At 38.5% G+C, this 20,949-nt stretch overlaps 1 protein-coding gene across 1 annotated transcript in view; it reads left to right on the top strand.

The window, feature by feature from the left end:
- LOC131037514 (AUGMIN subunit 2) overlaps positions 1 to 20,949 on the top strand; it is a 158,746-nt gene that overhangs the window by 85,621 nt on the left and 52,176 nt on the right. The window contains exon 5 of the mRNA XM_057969674.2: positions 17,959 to 18,072. Coding sequence (XP_057825657.2) covers positions 17,959 to 18,072 — 114 coding nt within the window. The remainder of the gene's footprint in view (positions 1 to 17,958; positions 18,073 to 20,949) is intronic.

The raw sequence follows: 20,949 nt of genomic DNA, 5'->3' as shown, positions 1-20,949 counted from the left end.
GTTTAAAATTAATGGCAGTAGGCCATGCCTGCCCTACTACAGAATTATGATCTTTTTTGGGGCATTTTATAAAGAAGATAGGAGGAGAGAAATGTCTTTAATATTAGAGATAAGATGAAAACTGATTTAGAAGATGTTAATCTTTTTTGTTTTTAGTCTAATAATGAAGAGTGCATGCCTTTTCAGGAAAAAAATGTTAAGATCTTGTCATTTCTTTGTAAGCAAGCTTTTGGAGAAGATTGTGTTTGAGTTTTTTGATCAATGTTTCAGATCATACTCTGTTATCCATCATCAAGATGATTGAGAGCACAAGATCTTGTTAACAATTGGTTAACTGAAGCTAAAAATAGAGACAAGGTATTCTAACTAAGACTCAAAAAATAACTTAAGATGACATCTAAGATGACCATTATAGAAATAATTTAATATTATATTAATACCCTCCCTTAATGGTCATCATACTAACCATAGATGGCACACTTGCAGAGTACTCGGCGAGTCAGAAAAACTCACCGAGTTTTTGAGCTCTGCGAGTTTTTCTGACTTTAACTCGCAGCAAAAACTCGCCGAGTAATCGTCGAGTTTTTTGCAAAAACTCAGCTTGACTAAAAAAAGAGGCCCAAACATGTCAAAAAATTATCATTTTTTGTTTTTTCAGGTCAGTTTCATTCTTTTCATCAAAATATACACATGAAATATAACATTTAAGTATAAGCGGCATTTCAATATGTCTTTTTCCTTTCTTATACTTTATAACTTCCGACGCCTTTATAAAATAAAAGTATTTTTGGCCTCGAGGGGTGCTGCCCCTCGATCCCGCCCTGTATCGCGATAGGGAGCGCGCAAGGGGCACTGCCCCTTGAACCCAACTTGGGGGCACTACCCCCAAACCCCTATCGAAAAATATAGGGGGAAATTGCGTTGATGGAAGTAGGAAAAAGTTAACCTTCGAGTCTGATTAGGCTCCATATAACAACATAATTAGCATTGAAGAAATCTTGGTATTATACATTTTAGAGTTGAAAGTTTGAAACTATCAGTATGAATGATGAAATTTCAAACATTGCACGTTTGTAGATCTCCACCAAGATCTATACCTATCTCTCTACCCCTCTTTTTCTCACCCTCAGAATTGGGAAGAGGAAGAGGAATAGTAAATAGTTTTAGGCTTTTAGCTAGAGCTGGGAAGAGGAAGTTGTAATTGTAATTTGTAATGATGTATTTACTTTTGGTTTTACAAAAACTATTAACTATTTTGCTTCCAGCCATCAGCATTCCTCATGAGGATGCGATTTTGTACACTTTGCATTTAAATATATCTAGAATCAGCTTGTTTCTTTTTTGTTATCATTTATTGACTCATTGGATGTATCTTCTCATTAAATTTTGCAAAAAAAATGCATTTTTTACTAAGTTTAAGCATGTTTTTAAGTTGTTGAGTTTTTCGCCAAGTTTTTCCGAGTTTTTCTCGAGTTTTTTCCCAGGGGCTTGGTGAGTCGAGCTGAGTCGCGAGTAGTTCAACTATGGTACTAACTACCTGTTGATGTGTATTTTACGCACATAACAATACAGAATAAATTACCAAGATAATTTACCCTCTCTTGAACAAAATCACCTCAGATGCTAAGAATGAGATCAACTAAAATAATTCCAAGGTTTCTACATGTCAGGTCTTGACGAGTGGGTAAGTTCAGTGGTTAATGTGAATTGTTGTGTTCACTTGGGGACTTACGCAAATGTTTCGATTATGATGAATGATATGGAATAGGTGTGTTGACAACTTAAGATTTATCAATGTGGTTCTGGATTTACTTCTTACTAAAAAAATGAGCAAAAGGAATAGGGTTTAGGAAGTCTATTCTAAACCTAAGAATGTAGGAAATGATGAATGGATTTAATGGAATCAAACTAGGCAAGATCTCACAATCAGGTATTGACACAAGCTTAGTGCAATCGTCTAAGGTATACTTAAAGATTTTCAAGCTATCACCATCAAATGTTGACACCATCCAAGTTGATGCTTGTCAAAGGACGCGTAATAGTTGAAGTTATGCTTACTTAAATTCCAGTTGACCACACAAGGCACACTTACCGGCGGCAAGAGGCTAGTGGTATGGATTAAGGATTCCACACAAATGAATTTAACAAATCTTTCACTCAATCTAACATACATGAAAATAAATTCTAATCTAACTTGGAGGAATTGAGAACCATGAATGCAAAGACAACATTTGAAGAGCAAAATCACCAACAATTGAACAATGATTAGGATTCAAATAGCTGTAGCATATACCAACAATTCTACAAAAACTCTCCCTTACAAATGAGAGACAATGAGGCATATATAGAGCCTCAAAAGAAATGAATGGCTCAAATTGATTCAAGATCAACGGCCAAGATTACAAGATAACACCTTGATTAGGGTTTGTACAACCACCATTACATTGGCCAATAAGAAACGAGGGTAGGTAAGATAAATAATATTTGATGTATCACCATGTGTCATCTATTCCCTCCTTGAATGAATGTTGACTTGGTACCCTTTGATTGAACGAGTGGTGACTAGGATGCCACCTCAGCTTGCCTTATACACTTAACCAATTTGCCTTGTACATTCTTCATCTTCACAATGTTTGAAATCCCTTATGATACTTTACATTCCATCCTTATGTTAAGGAATTCCATGAATTGTTCCCTCCTTATGTTTGGAAAATTTCCCAATTTTGGAATCCTGAAATATTTCCCTCCTTGACGCACTTTGATATTGAAATTCCTTGATGTAGTTATGGATTTCTTGATTTAAAATCCTTTGTGTTCATTTCTTGAACTTGCTTTCCTTCATTTGTTCATCATCAAAGTGAAGTCTTCCTCATGATTGATCCAGTCCTCACCTTCGCCTTCTGGAATCTCTATCCGGAAATCCTCATTGCGTGCATCCGCCTTCACCTCAAGCCCTGATCATCGTACTTCCTTTCCTCGTAATAGTCCTGCAAAACAAACAAGCATTAAATCAAACACCCATGTGATAAACTTGATTTCAACCTTGGTGGGAAATCCATCCGCATATGGACTGATCATTCCTCAAAACCATCCGCATTATCCTTGTCCATTCTTTACTTGGTGGAAATTTGATGCCTATCTGGACAACTTCCTTCCTTTGTAATTTCGCCCTGCAGTGGAAATCCGACCCTCATCCAGACTCACCGTCCTTGAAAATCTTGTGTTGACTGGATCACCATTCCATGGAGTGGAAATCCGGACACCATGAGGACTTTGTTCCTGACATTTGTCCCAACATGTGATAGGGAGTCTTAGAAAATTGTAACACCAACTCTGGAAAATATGAAGGTCCGGATTAAAGTCTGGAAGATTTTCCTTAAGAAAAACCGATTTTCAGACTTAGGATAAGTCTGATCATAATTGCTAAGTCTGAAGACACCCATGTAAACTCAGAAAATCAAGTATTTGGAGCCCAAAATTGAATGTCCAGGTCTGGAAATATCACTTGGAGGTCTGAAAATACTTAGAAAGTGATTGATTTTTGATATCAAAGTTGTAATAAAAGTCTGATTTTCTAAGGACAAAGTTTGAATACGCCCTCCAATGCCTGAAAATACTCAGAAAATGGTGTATTGAAGTCTGATTTTCTGATTCTTAAGTCTGAATACACCCTCTAAAGTCTGAAAATGGCTCCAAAAAGTCTGAAGACACTCTGAAAATGATGAATATCAATGGCTGGAAGTGGTCACAACCATGTCACATGCTTGCATTTGAATTATGTTGACCTTCAAAACTCAAAAATGGTCACATCTGGGCACAACTATGTGGCTGGAAATGAAGTTTCAGTCTGAAGACAACCTGGTATTCTCAGAAAAATGTCAAAAATGGTGCCCGGAAGTATACCATAATTCTGAAAATGCTTGGAATTCCAGGGTCCAACAATGGCTGCCCAATGTCTGAAGACAACCTGCAACTTTAATAAATCAGTCATTTAAACTTGTCGCAGTCATAGGAAACACCTGTATTTGATGGATTTCACCTTCCGAAAGTGAATTTTGTCAAATCTGGACACAAACAAAGGGCTGGTAAAAAATATCTAAGTCTGAAGACAAATCTGAAAATGGAGTTTCAGACTTAGATTAGCAATGGAAGCTCCACCAAATGCCCAAAAAAACTCATAAGGAATGACGCCCAAGTAAAATTTTCCAAGTTGGCAAGTGGCTGGAAATGAAAATCAGTCTAAAGACAACTCGCAACTATGGAGTTTCAGACTGTAACAACAATGTCATCCCTTGAAAATGCATTGAAAACTCCTCCAAACAACCCTTAACCAAAATCGCCTTAGTGTGGATGAGCTGGGCAATGAAGAATAATTCTGAAAATGTGTTCCCAACCAACAATGGAGGTGAAATCACTCCTAGCAATGGCGCCCAACAAGGTCTGAAAATAATGGCAGCCACCAAGCATGAAGAAAATCACCCCAAACAATGGCACAAAGCACTCCCAAATAAAAATCGAAATTTTCCCAGCTATGGCGCCATTCCAAAATTTTGAAAATGTTTTCAATGGCAGCTCGGATCTGCAACAATGGAGGTTGGAACAGTCAAGCTGGAAAAAGTGGAGGAGGAAAGAATCCTCAACCCAACACTTCACTTTAGCACTTTGCCAACATTCGCCAATAAAGGAGAAAAATCACCTTTCATGGAGAAATCTGGCAGATTTAATAATAAAATAATGTTGGAGACTCCTCTCATATACTTGCTTTTACCTCTTACTTTCACCACACAAGCAATGTGGGGTAAAACACTTGCTTTAATACTTGCTTGGTAAAAACCTAACTTGCTTCTAGAAGGTTCAAATATTAAATGATTATTGCAAGTTATTTAATTTTGCTTTTAAAATTTTAAATAATCATTAGTCATTATTTAAAAGCAATTAAAATGGGGCTTACTTATTAAAATATTGCAATTTAAGTCCAAATTAAGCCTCCAGGGGAAATCGACTTGGGTTGGGATTGAAAAATCCCTTTAAAAATCATTAAAATTGTCAAAAATTCCCTATAAGGGAAAATCGATCCTAGCTTGGATAAAAATCCATGCATAACTTCATAAAAAATGCACACAAAACTCCCCAGAGGAAAATCGATGGCAGTCTGGATTGAAAAATCCATACTCCAAACTCACTTTGCTTGAAAAAAAACTCCCTGGTGGAAAATTGACCTCAGTGTGGATGAAAATCCAGACTCAAAATTCATTAAAATGCTCTCATTGGAAAATCGACCTTTGTCTGGATGAAAATCCGGACAAAAATCTGCAGTCACTTGTCACAAAACATCCTAGTGGAAAATCGACCCAGGCATGGAATCATCCTTAATGTTGTCCGCACTTTAGTACTCACTCCAGTCCACGCTCCTGGTGGAAAATCGATGGCAGTCTGAATAAATCTTGACACTTAGACAAATTTTAGCACTTCTAGGGGAAAATCGACCCAGGCATGGATAAACAGTGGGGGAAAATAGTAGCCAGTATGGATTTCAGGGGAAACCCATGTGTAGTGTGGATTTTGAGTGGGGGAATGGTTTGGGTAGTCTGGAATGTGAGGGGAAAAGCACCACTAGCATGGAATTTGACCCTTTAACCCTTGGAATAAGGATTTCCCTTAGGATTTTATCATTTTAAATTTTTAACCTCTCAAAATCACTTAGAAACTTTAAATTTAGACTGGACTTAGGCAAATTTTCCAAAAATATGAGCAAAACGCTAGAAAAATATTGGAATACAGTGCGAAATCAATTTAAATAATACCTTAGGAGCGAGAAAACAACTCCAAAAGGTCTTGGAATACCTTGGCACTTTAAAAACACGTTAACGCTCAAAAGGTCAACACTTAGACAAAATTTAGGATCACTCTAATATTTTGACATTTTAAACACATGATCCTATTCAAAATTCAAAAACCCTCTCATCAACAAAGGCAAACACTAAGAAATTAGGCAAAACTTCTACTCTAAAAAGCAAAAAGTGGGGGTCCCCATTTGCAATGGGGCAATGTGTGATGACGTCACAACACTACCCTACAGAAGACACTGTAGGTCTTTTGATCACAAACGTAAAGAAGGCTGCCCCTTCTCCTCAAAACACTCTACTGCTATTGAGACCCTCCCTGGATTTGTTGAATGTTAATGACCAAGAATACCAGAATCTTTCCAACCCGATGTTGGGAAACAAAACTGTCCCTCCCTGTGGCCAGAGTTATTGAGAACAACTCAAAATGAAACCATGATTTTGAGGAAAAATTTACAAACCCTCCAAAGAGCAACAAACACGATTTTAGCAAAAACCGCAAAAACTTTTGCAAATGAGCACTAAGCACTATTCTCCCTAGCAACTCCGAAACAAACTACAAAAAACCAGTGTTGCAGATGTTTGCCCCAACAACTCCAAGTGCGACCCAAAACAGACCGCAACAAACTACAATTTTTGTGGAAAAATGAAATCCCTGAAAACTGGATTTTACAAATCATCGTTTTTTGAAGAAAATAGTAAAAAACCTAAAATAGAAACACCCATCATAATTTTTGAAGAAAAAAATAATAAACCCCGGAATAATAAATTCCCACATGAACAAACAAATTTGCGAATTATAATTGATTTTCCATGGGAAAAACACAAAACCTCAGTCCATGGTAGAAACCCACGAATTTTGAGGAGAAAAACATGCAAAACCTTAGACGAAAGTGTTGGCTGTCAAAAATAAACATCACCACAAGGAAGGAAAAGATTGATCCCAACAAGGAAAGACTGCTACCACTAATAAAGAGGTCGCCGAAGAATGAAACCGTTAGCCAATGAAGGAGGTTGCTGCCACGCGAAGATGAGATATTGGCAATAAGTTTGCCTACCCAAACAAAGGGGCTAATTTGCAACATCACCAAAATTGTTGCTAAGCAATCATCAAAGCCAGTGACTAGCTGTTGTAAACCCAAAAGAGAGCCACAAAATAAAAAAAGACCATCATTGGGCATGGAAAAATGCAGAGACTTAGACAAAAATCATAAGTAGAAAATGTGGTTTATGAAACCTGTCTTGCGCGGCCCTAAAAAAAAATTCACTGCCTACAAAAAATGCAAGATCCCCACCTGCAAAAAGAACTCCTGTCCTGTAGCTCACAAAGAGCATGTCGTGACCTAGAAAGACCCTCTACATGGAGAGAAGCCACGAAAAAATCACCAAAAGCAGGCCGTGGGCTGGTTGAAGACATGAAGGCCAAAAAAACCAAAACGTACCACGGAACCCAAAAAAACGACAGTTAAAAAATGCACAACCTTCAGCAAATCCACACGAAAATTCCACAAAAAGTCCACGCGAAAATTCTCAGGAAACAAACAAACTTGCGATTTTGCAACCAAAAAATTGCAAAAAAGAACAGTCACACGAGAAAAGAACAACACTCACGCTTGCGATTTTTGATGAAAACAACACAGAATGACAAAAAAAGAAGAAAACCCTCTTCACGAAAAGCCATGATTTGTAGACAAATAGGGGTTTAAAAAACCTAATAAATTGTAGAGAGGAACTCCTTCAAAAAAGCACTAATGATTTTTTTTCATAAAAAAATTGAAAAAATTGCTGGAAAAATTTCGAAGAAGGCCTTGAAATTTTTATTAAAAAAATCACCAAATCTTATAAAACCCCATCAACTTGCTTTGATACCATGTTCAAATAATTCGATATTAAACAGAGGAGAGGAAGGCTCCTTAAGTAGAGATTACATAGCTATGTTTCTGCTGATCTCTAAAAATGCTTCTTAGAAAAAGTCTTACGGAAAACTCAGTGTTGGGGGACCTATGCATTTTCACTTAGTAACCTCTGGGATTTGAGAAGCCAACTCTTCATTCATCAAGAAGGAAAAGGGAGAGAAGAAAATAAAACAATCTACTCTAAGGCGATGTGCCCAACTTGATATGGTGTCGAACAAATAGCACAGAGTATTTCCAATATAAACAATATTAGAATAATACTTTATTATTTTATTATTAATGCTCAATATTGTAAACTTAGTGTAAATATCTTAATAAGATCTTGCTCAATCTTATTGGCAGTTTCTTTTTAGAAACTCGCCCTCTTGTAATTCTTTATAATCCTATTTATTGAGTGTTTGCTCATTGTTAATGGACATTCAATTTTTTACCAATTACTTGCGTAATATGTGGTATCAGAGCCAAGTTATTTTCGAAATAGTTTTTCAATTAAAAATTTTAACAGTTTTTTTGAAAAATTTCTTTGTTTATTCGAAATTGCTACTTTGGCAGTTCGTTTTGGCTGCAGCTACTACGGTTTTTTCGCTATTTTCTGCCCTCTCCCGCAACCCGTCTCTCTTGCATTTCGCACAACCACGCGACGCGTTTTTTCTCCCGCCTGCAATTTTTTTCTGCCATTTTTGGATGAAAATCTGCATTTTCGATTAGGGTTTTTACCCTTCAGATCAAGTCGAATTTTTTTTCGGATTATAGATTCTTGGTGGGTTTTTCAAGATCTCAATTGGGTCGTCGTTAGAATTTTCTGGGTGCCTCGATTTTTGAGCCAGCGGATCCAAATTTTGACAGCAGATTCTTTTTGGGTTTTTTGCAAGGATTTCTGGGTTGTCTTTGGATTTTTCTAGGTCAGCCGAATTTTTTTCTTGAAATTCGTGCTAGCCGTACTTCATTTTTTGAAGTTTGTACCTGCATTTGCCTTTGTTTCTACATTGGGATTCAAATTTTTTGAATTCCGTGCCAACACCTCCCAATTTTTTTTCGTGCATTGGGAAACGTGCAAGATGGTGTCATTGACCAACTTGATTTTGGAAGGCAGTCAGTGATTTAATGGGAAAAATTATAACACCTGGAAGCAACGCATGCTGACTATTTTTGAATATCGCTGTTTGGATAATCTTGTTTTGGGCACAGAGTCTCGTCCTCAAACACCTGGAGTTGACCAGGACAAGTTTGATGACCGCAATTGAGAAGCTGTTATGCTTCTCAAGCTCTCTGTTACAGATGACTAGCTACCTCAGATTCCTTCCGGCGAGTCAATTGCAGAAATTTGGAAGCATCTGAAGGAGTCGCATGAGACATCCGACAAGAGTCGAGCCTTTTTTTTGAAGAATCAGCTGTTCTCCATTATGATGGATGAACACATGTCGTTATAGGATCATCTTACAAAGATTAAGGACATTCGAGATCAACTTGAAGCTATTGGTTGGCAAACGGAGGAAGAGGATATGGTAGTCATTACTCTGAAAAGTCTACCAAAACCGTATGAGCACTTTATAGAGACTCTCAACATTACTTCTACTAATGTTGATCTGAAATTTCCAGAGTTATGCACCAAACTTCTACAGCAGGATAGTTGGAAACAACAGTTTGGTAGCGGTGCTACTTCAACCTCCTCAGAACATGCCTTTGCTGCCAAATACTTTCACAAGGATAAAGGCAAATCCCAGTCATCCCAATCCTTTCAGCAGAAGGGCTCTTCTCAATCTTCGGATGGTTCCAAGAAAAAGAAGGTGCAATGCAATTACTGTCACAAATTTGGTCATATGATCAAAGATTACTGTACCAGATTGGCTTCCGAGTAGCGGAAGGAGGGAGGGTCTCAGCCTAAAGCCAATGTTGCTGAGCACACAGAGTAGAAAGAGTCTACCTTTTATGCCTTAATGGCTAAAAGACCTGCAGATCATGTGAACTCTTCTGCCTGGTACGTTGATTCTGGTGCTTCTCGTCATTTCACTCATAGGCGTGATTGGTTTGTTGAGTTCTCTCCCTACATTGATTCAGTTATTTTTGGAGGTGGTGAAGAGTACACTGTTGTCGGCAAGGGCAACGTTCAGATATAGTCTAGAGGGAGGAATCTCATATTCCTCAATGTGTACTATGTTCCTGGTATGGAACTTAACCTCCTTTCTGTCAGTCAGATTATGCGGCATTCTCCTCAGCTGGATGTCATTTTGAGTACACATAAGTGCTCGATTGTTGATTGTGCTTCTAGGACTATTGTAGTTGTTGGCATTGAGGATCATGGTCTATATAGACTTGTGGATACAAGTGATTCTCTTGAGCATGCCTTCGCAGCTAAATCTTCATCTATCAACAGTCTCTGGCATCAGCGATATGGTCACTTGAACATTCATTATCTTGCACAGCTTGTTCGGGAAGACTTAGTACATGGTCTCCCTGATATTCAGACTCAGAATCATCGCGTTTGTGAAGCTTGCCAGGCTGGGAAACAGCACCGGACACCGTTCAAGGATGGTGACTCATGGTGAGCCTCTAAGGTATTGCAGCTGGTCCACGCTGATGTATGTGGTTGAATGAAAACTACTTCTGTTAGTGGGTGCAGGTATTTCTTGCTTTTTGTTGATGATTTTAGTCGTAAAATGTGGGTGTATTTCCTTAAGCACAAATCATATGTGTTTATTGTATTTCAAAAATTTAAGGCCTTAGTAGAAAAAGAGTCTAGTTCTTCTATTATTACTCTTAGGTTTGATAATGGGGGGGAGTTTTGTTCTTCTGCTTTCTCTACTTTCTGTGATACACATAGCATCAAACGTCAGTTAACCACACCATACACCCCTCAACAAAACGGCGTTGTAGAATGTCGTAACCGCACCATTACAAAAATGGCTAGGTCTATGATGGAACATAGAAACGTTCCTAAGAAATATTGGGTAGAAGTGTTCACAACAGTCTATCTTCTTAATAGGTCACCCACTCATGCTGTTAAAAATAAGACTCCTGAGGAAGCATGGCCTGGTCGCAAACCTAGGATCAGCCATTTGAAAGTTTTTGGCTCTTTAGCTTATGTGTGGATTCTTGATGCCAAGCGCACTAAGTTGGATTCCAAGAGTCAGAAGCTCATGTTTACAGGGTACAGTGACAACCATAAGGCTTACCGACTGATTGATGTAGACTCTGATCGTCTTATCTTCAGTCGTGATGTTGTCTTTGATGAAGAACGAGGACCATTTTAGCTTTCCTCGTCTCAGCAACATTCTGAGGATCAGCCTTTGAAGGCTTCTGACTAGGTATTTGTCTTCCATTCGGTTCACCTGATGGGAGGGATGATGCACATTCTGTATTTGATGATGCACTACCCGAGTTTCCTTCGGAAGATGCTCATCTTCCTCCTCCTCCTGATCCTGTTCCGCTTCCTCTTCCAGTTATTCCTCTTGCTCCTGATGTTGGCACATCTACTCTTCGGCCTAAATGGTGGGCTAAGACCATTAGTGATCTTCGTCCTGATGAGCTCATTAAGGGTAGAGCTTCTAGAAATAAGGGCAAACAGCAAAACACAGTTAATTTTGCTCTTATGGCTAACATCCATAGTATCTATGAGCCTCAAACATATGCAGAGGCCAAAGGGATTCCAGAGTGGGAACATGCAATGGATGCTGAGTTCCAAAGTCTTCAGAAGAATCACACTTGAGTTCTTTCAGATCTTCCTCCAGGGAAGAAACCCATTAGCTGTAAATGGGTATATAAGGTCAAGTATCTTGTAGATGGTACCTTAGATAAATATAAGGCCAGATTAGTTGCTCGAGGATTCACACTGCGAGAAGGCATTGACTATGAGGAGACTTTTGCTCCTACTGCTAAGATGAGTACTATTTGTCTTCTTTTCGCCATTGCAGCTCAGAATGGTTGGAAAGTCCATCAGATGGACATGAAGAGTGCCTTCCTCAATGGTGAATTGCAGGAAGAAGTCTACATGACGCAGCCTCCTGGTTTCAAGGTTGCTTGTTTAGAACCGCAAGTGTGTAGACTCCGGAAAGCACTCTACAAACTTAAACAGGCTCCTTGAGCATGGTACATAAAAATTGATCAGTACTTGGTTGCTCATGGTTTTCAGTGTAGTCCTTCGGACAATAATCTGTATATCAAACACTCTGGTAATGATATTCTCTTTCTTGTTGTCTATGTGGATGACTTGATCATTACTGGGAATTCAGCACATTTGATTTCAAAAATCAAACAGGATTTGTGCAACACTTTTGATATGACAGATTGAGGACTTCTTCATTATTGTTTGGGTGTTGAGGTTTGGCAGACTGATAGCAACATCTTCCTTTCTCAGTCTAAGTATGCCAGAAGCTTGCTTGACAGGTTTTGAATGCAGGATTGCAAACCTGCTTCCACACCTATGGAGACTGGTCTGAAATTGTCAGTCAAGTTTGATTCTTCTCTTGTAGATGAAACACAATTTAGGCAACTAGTGGGCATTCTCATCTGTCTCACTGCCACTAGACCTGACCTCAGTTTTGCAGTGAGCTACATCTCATGCTTCATGACAGCCCCCAGGGCTGATCATTGGGTAGCAGCGAAGCGTGTCTTGCACTATGTGAAAGGCACCTCGGATTATGGACTTCTTTATGCTAGGAGTGATGATCCTCGACTCAGTGGGTTCACAAATTCAGATTGGGCAGGCTCAGTTGATGGCAGGAAATCAACCTCTGGATATGTGTTCAGTTTGGGATCTGGTGCAGTCACTTGGACTAGTAAGAAGCAACAGGCAGTGGCTCTCTCTTCGACAGAAGCAGAGTATAGAGGAGCTGTTAAGGCAGCTTGTGAGGCAGTTTGGCTTCGCCAGATGCTTGGAGATATGCAAATATCTCAAGCAAGTCCGACTCCCTTGTTTTCGGACAATCAGGGAGTTCTCAAACTTGCCAAGAATCCAGTCTTCCATGAAAGAACCAAACATATAGAACTTCATTGTCACTACATTCGGCGGTTGGTTGAAGACGGATCCATTCAGTTGTTGTATGTTCCTACCTCAGAGTAGTCAACAGATATTTTCACCAAACCCCTCAGTCCAGATAAGTTTGTAAAATTCAGGGGGTCTATTGGTGTAGTTGATAGATTGAGCATTAAGGGAGGGTATTAGAATAATACTTTATTATTTTATTATTAATGCTCAATATTGTAAACTTAGTGTAAATATTTTAATAAGATCTTGCTTGATCTTATTGGCAGTTTCTTTTTAGAAACTCGCCCTCTTGTAATTCTTTGTAATCCTATTTGTTGAGCGTTTGCTCATTGTTAATAGATATTCAATTTTTTACCAATTACTTGCGTAATAAACAATTCTAAGGCCCATTAAACAATCTACATGCTTCAAAACATCTCTCTAGATACTTTTAGAAATCCCTAAAACATGAAGCAAAGCATTCATAAAACATCTACTGGATTGAAAGAGTGTATAACATGATTCAATTTAGCAAAGTTTAGTCATACATTACTAGAGTCAAGATCGAATATGAAAATGCACAAAAACCTATTAATGCGCCATGAACAAAATTGTCCCAAAGGCTTGAAGCATACTTTGATTACTTAAATTCAGCAAAACAATAATAGTTTTGAGGCTAAAATTCTGTCTAGAATTCCTATCTGTTTTTCTTGAATAAAAGATCCGAAGTCCTCCTTACTAAACATTTCAAATTAAATAGAGCTAGCCTAACGGCCCACAACCAAGAAAACAAGAAAGCATATTCGTAAAACACTAGCTGGCACCAATTCATCATTCTATGAACATCAAATCTCGTGAAAGTGATGACTGCTTTTTTTTCGTGGCACAACTGTGTCCATCTTTTTGTTAATCAGATTAAAAAAGGGAATCCCAATCGTTCCTTTGCAACAAACTATTGGACACATCTGGAACATCGCCCCAAAAATGGTTTGTGGCTACTCATTACACCACTTGAATCTTATGACAAAACGCCATGCTTTTTGTCATCCGGATGTGTGGAGCTTCCGACAATTGCTTTGGAAACACACATGGTGGCAGGACAGGGAGTCTCGGCTCTCGACAAACTGCAACCTCATAATCTCCCGCAGAACTGTCACACGTCGTGACAGATATGTCTCTTCAAAAGTGTGAGCAAGACCTTTGCGGAGAAGAAAAGAAAACACCATGTGGCACTCAAATGGGGCTTCGTGGCATTGAGGAAGAAGAGGCCATCGAAAATACGCACCGCGCCAACATGTGGAGGGCGCGTGCAAGATACAACCAAAACATAATGCGATTGAAGGAAAAACCGTGGACTTAGACAATAAGGGAAAGGGGAAGCCTTTTGATGAAGCGACGTGGATAGTAAAATCCACAGTTTTTGGCGACTTCTAGGAAAATCCTGCTTGCGGGATGTCAATACCCAAAATTTCTGATCTTGCAGACCAGGCTTATGCAATTTCTCGGGAGAGTTGGTTGAGAGCCTACTGCAACGAAAGTCAATCATCCTTTGAAGGTAGAACTTGGGATTTCAAACTTTGATAATTCTAATCCAACTCAATGATTTCCTTGAAAGGCAAATCACTTAGCTCATTATGGGTTAACTGAAAGATAGTGTAGAGCCGAGCTAGGGGGTGGATCAATTCTTCAACTTCACTTGTATCAGGATGGTTGCTCAGAGCCTGGAGATATGATTGATCCTGTTGCTATCGTTCTATTAGGTCCATGACTTGCTCAACTTTCATGACTGAATCATCAGGAAGAAAAGGCGATAGTAGGCTAAGACTTACGAAACGTTCAAAACGTTCCCTTATATGCGTGGCTGAGGATTTTAGCGTTGTCAAACTAGACATGGCTTGCACTGCCGCTCTATTGCAATTTAAGAATCCATTAGCTTTCTTAATCATTTCCCTGTGATCTCCAATTACTGCTGCAACTAATTCCTAATCGGAGGCAATATACAACCAATTCACTAGCTTATGAGAATCGGGAACTTTAGGTGCGGTGGACTGTATGACCCGATCTGTAGTGCTATTTGCTTCTTTGCATAGGGATTGGGCGTCTGCTAAGAACTTAAGGGCCGGTTGCAAAACTGGAAGGAATTGCTTCACCTTCTCCCAATAAGAGATGTAAAGCTTCTGTATTGTAGGGGTAAAATCTGCAAGGGGAGCAAGAGGGAGTGCGAAGGGCTTTGAGAGGAGGTTGATCGTTGCTTCTCTTGACTCTAGTTTCTCATACAACTCTTTCATCTTCTGAGCTGCATCAAACACTTGGTGTTGCAACATTATGATCTCCGTACTTCCATCATGCACTTTTCTTGTATCTGATTGAGATTCCTGTGTTCACTCTCCAAGGCTAGCCTTGGATCCTGAAGCTCCTTATCAAAGTGGACCTTATTGTCTTGTAGCTTCTGCAATGTTTGCTCTTTTACCCTTCTCTCCTCTACAAGGAGAACCTATGTACTATTCAACTCATAATATTGATCCTTTTCTTTAATGGTAGTCTGCAGTTGGGCTTGGATCTGAGTCACATCAGGGAAATCTGCCCAAATCTTGAAAAACTCTTGTTCCTTATCATGGAACTCTTTGGTTAACTTTTCCTTTGCAGCTTGCTCTGCCTGCAACTAGGTTGCCACGTTGTTCAACGCACTTTGGAGCCTTTCTTTCTCCACTTTCTCTTGCGACACAGTAGACTGAAGTCAAGAGATCTCTGCCTCTCTACCTCTCTGGCCCTTTCTTATTTTTACAAACCCTCCACCGTGGCTTTAATCACATCCAATTCAGTTGTAACTTTATCTAATCGTCGAGTACGCTTCAAGTAATCAAATGAGACCACTCTCTGAGTTTCCTCCATTAGCTCCACTTTATCTTGTGGCCGCGCCCGCTTTAAGTTGATGCCAATGACATGCACTGCATAGTCTTCTGGGTGCATTTCTCCTGCTGGTTTGATGACATTAGGTGTCATGGCTAGGAAAAATAGATTCACATGATCTTTGTTGTAGACTATCTGTATACTAGGCTCAACAGGCTTCTGAGAATCTTTTGCTTTTCTTTTCTATGCTTTTTGAGATCGAGTAAGCTTAGTGGAAGTTGCATGCTGAATGAACTCTGATGGAGAAGGCATCATTGGCCCTACAAAGGGGGCCCCAGGTGGGAGAACAGATGGAGTCGGGGCTACAAGAGCTAGTGACTGAGTTTGCATGGCCAAAGTGAGGGTGGTAGGGGAGAATGGAGGAATTCCCTGTAGAGCACCAATAGGAGTGTGATGCCCCCTACTGGTATATGTTGAAATAGTAGCTAGCTCAGATACCTATCTATTGTATTTTAATGTTGTCAATGACAATTAAAATACACATGTATTATCCATTATGTAAATCGAACTTAGGGCTGGGCCCAAATACATTAACTTGTAATTATGTCTTGCTTGGGCAAGACCTATATATAATGTAACTTGTGGATAGGGCAGGCCCTATAAATGTAACTTGTAATTTGGTCTGACCCTAATTGGGCGATGTAACTTGTGGTCCTATATTGAATGTAACTTTTAGATAGGGTAGGCCCAATATGTATTTTGAGCGATTATGTAATTGGGCTGGGCCCAAACTCATGTAGCGTGTGGTAAAGGCAATCAAGCAATAACGTCTTAATAGGTCAAGACCTATTTGGACAATATACATAATTTTATTATTAAATAAACAAGGCAGGCCGACTTGAGACTTGACACCACAAGTCAAGTATATAAGCAAGTCATTTGCATAGCATAATCAATCAATTTACATACAAGGCGAATCACTCTTAAGGCTGTCAACGCACGTAATCTGCTCTCCAACATTTGGCGATCTCTCTCTCTCTCTCTCTCTCTCTCTCTCTCTCTCTCTTTCTCGTGCAAACTTGCTCATCATCCGTTGTGTGAAGGCTGGCTGTTAGGTGATGCTATCAAGATCTTGCGAAGCTAATGAAGACTTGCCTTGAGTGAATTTGATGCTGATGATAAGGGCTGCAATCTCCATTATCATATAAAGAGGAATTCAGATCTGCTATCTTGCTGGTTGAACAGCAATCTGAGATAAGCACACTTGCCTTGTAATTGCCTACATTTGAGATAATACACATTGTACTTTGTGGCTGGGTTTTTCACCTCAAAGAGGGAGGTTTTCCCAGGGTATGGGTGTGTCTTGTTCTGTGTTTTTATTGCTGTTACTGTTCTGTTGTAACCTGATTATTTAAGATTAACATCTGATTGCTTAAAATTAACAGTATAGTGCCTTAACCTGTAGCTGAAAGCTTGATTGAGGATAACCCTACAATCAAACAGAACATCTTGAATTCAAATCTTACATTACTAGAGTCAAGATCATTTCGAATTCAAATCTTTGGAAAGAAATCATTTCTATGCTCTATGTATCTGAAATCATTTCTATGCTTTATTTATCTGAAATCATTTCTTCGCTCTTTGGGGTGGTTTCGTAGCTTGGACGATATATTGTTGTAACTTGTTAGTTTTTTAGGCTCATTTAATTTACCATTTATTGGTAAACTCACTTTTTATTCCATTGGTTAGTACTGTTTTTTTTTTTCTCAATATATGACGGATATTTTTATGAATTCTGCCATTCATGGATTCTTATCTGGTTGTGCTTTACAGCCCTGTTTTGCTTTGGTTGTTTGTGGCCACTCAATAATATATTTCTGCCCTTTTTGTTGTCTATTTAATAAGACATGTTGTAGACACTTGGCATTGCTTTAACAGTTGTTTGGCTTAGTCCAGTGTTCCTTGTAGGACCAGGCATGTGATCCGCTAAAGAAAGTATCTGGTATTCTTTTGGCCACTAATATGCAAGGCTTATTTATTTGTGAAAATTTGAGGGATTTTGTGTTTTGGTAAATGTTTGTTGTGGTTTCTTTGTTGATTCTTGAAATATTTAAGATTCATATTGGAAATCTGATAACTTATCTGTTCATTACTAGATAATGGATCACATTGCAGCTAACAGGTAGATAAATATGGAAACATCCATTATTTTATTTTGTAAAAGATTGCTGATATTTGTGTTATCATAAATGCTATATGTGCTTAGCTTGTTTAAATGAGGTTTTTAAAGAAACCAGCAATGTCAATTAATGAGTAAATCTTTCTAATTAAGACCAGCGGGCAGCCTAATTAAGGGATGGTCTTTGGTCTATATCTTGTTTTGCAGCGGCAATTTTCAGAGTTGTTACTTAAAGCTGCGAGTGACTATGGAGCTTTAACTACGGCAATTGCAGATTTCCAGTGGAGCCAAAGCTTTAAGGATCCACCATCAATCTGGGCGGTAAGCAATACAAAATTACAATTGGCATTGAGAAAGATGCATATTTGAAGTTTATTATTCACAAATAAATGTTAGTAAGCATGCATTGTTGTACATCTTGGTTTCCATAAGCAATGAATTCTCATGTCATACCATTTGTGTTTTCTTACTCAAACAATTTGGATGGAATTGTCAGGCATGGATAATTATTAGCCAAATTTAAGTCATGAAGAGCCACCGAATAAAGATATATTACTACCCATCATATGGACACCTTGGGAAACTTCGATGTGAGAGGATATTTCAAATAAATTAATAGAGAAGGCCTTCAGTCGGTATAAATCAATTAATGGGTTTTACAGGGTTGTTAGTTTTTAAATCAATTAATTCAATGTAAGTTGTTTCTTCTTTTTCTATAATACTAAGCTAGAATTAATATTCTGTTTTATAAAATTCACTTTCATAACTTATTTTGTGGCAACTCATCTCTTCTGGTTTGCTTGGACCTAAATCCAGTTCTATTTTTAGATGCAGTTTCAGGGCCAGTGGGTCTCAATTAAATGTATAGTGCATTGTTCTAATTCCATGTTGGAGCATTCTCAGATTTTCAAGATTCAGAGCTGCTTTCTCAACTTGGATATGGATCTGTAAACAATTGCTATTGAGGCTGTAACAATTACTATGTAGTTTATTAGAAATTGATTTAGTGGTATTACGAATAGGGTGGTACCAAGGTTGGGAATTTTCTTGAGTGTTCGTCCTTGGCTAAATATAAGGCACAGCAAATGTTTCTGCCCATATATGAAGGGGCTGTCATGTCAGAAAATAGATGTGTATGATGGTATATCTTTATCCACAGATACTGTGAATGACGAATGACATTGCAATTCGAGCAATATTTTTTGTCTTCGGAATCCATTTTTATTTGTTTTTATAATGGTATGCCTAAGGGTTTGACATTCAGAACAGCCTTGGAGAGTTCCACATATTGTTTTTCCACCATAAGCAAGTTTTAAACATAGCATGTTTAATTAGTATCCATTACTGGATCTTTAACTTTTTCAATGATTTCATTATTCTTTTGTAAATCGAACAGGGTTATAGTTGCACTCTATGTCAGCCATTATTTTTGATATGAGCACAATTGGAGAAGTGAGAGAGAACATGAGATTGCAGCTATCAAACATGCTGTACACACTATTGTATCAGGTGTTAATAGAACACAGTGATATACAAGGAAACTTAAAGAAATAGTGGCAGAGATAGACAGAAGCTGCAATATTTAAAATCAGGGTATATGTGCTTCATATTTTCCATTCAATACTGTTGATGTGTTTTTTATGCACATGCGAACACAGAATAAAATACCAAGGTATCTTATCCTCTCTTGAACAAAGTTTCCCCGAATGCTGAAGATTTTGCCTAAGGATCAATCAAGGCAACTCCAAGGTTTTGGTATGTAGGTTCTCTACATGTGGATAAGCTCTGTGGTTTGATATGATTTTGCTGGAATCACAAGGGGACTTACATTCGACTGTCTGAGCGTTTAAATTTGCTGAAACTCAAGTCCTATCTACTAGCTGGAAGATAAAGAAACATCAAAAGATACAGGGCTCAAAAAGTCTACTTTAAGACCTAGAATATGAGAAGATGGATGAATGACTAGTTGGAGTCCTACTAGGTTGGGTCTCACCATCAGGTTGAACAATCCGACACAAACTCAGTGCGATCTTCTAGGGGATGCTTAAAATATATTCAAATCATCACTGTCAAACACTGATCACCATTTAAGCTAATGCATGACCAATAGACGTGTAACGATTCGAGATTAAGTTCATTCTATGCCAGTTGACCATGCAGGGCACACTTACAGTCAGCAAGAGGCTAGTGGTTTGGACTAAGTGGATTCCACTCGATTGCATTCAATAACTTCCTTCATTCAATCTAATTATTTATCATCTAAAATGAAGATTCAACAAGAGACCATGCATATTGCAAAGAAACAACACATTACACCATATCTTCAATGAAAATGGAGTCTTTTTACAACCAAGGCATCAATTTCTTGCCTTCTCTTCCTAATCTACTCTATTGCTATTCTATTCACTATTCTAGCTACTAACTCTTAGCTCCTAACTATTAACCAACTATTAACTATTAACCCTTACAAATGAAGAGCCAAAGCTTTATAGAGGGAGCTCTTTACAATTCAATGGCTAGGATTACAAGATGAAAACCCTAATTAGGGTTTGTTACATCAAACTCCCTTAGCCAATGATAAAATTACATTCAATATTTGAGAACCAATAGGAAACAGGGGTAGGTGCCTCGAAGTTTGTGCCATCACTGGTGAGTCAGGTACATTAAATCTGGACATGCTGAGGTGAACCTATCTGACTGGAGGAACAATGATTGGGACCCACTTTGCTTGCGTTTATGCTTGGTTGATCTTCTTCTGTCCTTGGTGTACTTGATGGATGATGTAACCCCTTGACTCTCATATGTTTGATGAAGCCTCCTTATGGTCATATCACTCCTTAATAGCCCACTTCGCCTTGAAATGCTTACAAGATCCTTCTTCTCTGTCATCCTGTGATCTCTTTGAGGATAGTTCTAACACATTGCTTGCAATTGTTGATCATTCAAAGTCCTTCAATTCAGTAGCACCTTGAGTACCTTCTCATGCATCCAAGGCGTCCTTAGTGATGATGAAACTTGAATAGGTCTTCCTTGTCCTGGCCTGATCCTCCTCCATCTTGATTTTATTAATCTGCAAAAGAAACAAATGATGATTAAGTATACATGATATATTTGTTCTAACATGACATTTTTTACCTTAAATCATCAAAAAGAAGGCATTAGGATTAATTTCGCTCTGGATCCTTTCCAAGGACAGGA

This window comes from Cryptomeria japonica, chromosome 6, assembly GCF_030272615.1.
Source record: "Cryptomeria japonica chromosome 6, Sugi_1.0, whole genome shotgun sequence".
Lineage (NCBI taxonomy): Eukaryota > Viridiplantae > Streptophyta > Pinopsida > Cupressales > Cupressaceae > Cryptomeria > Cryptomeria japonica.
This window is presented reverse-complemented; position numbering and strand designations above follow the sequence as displayed.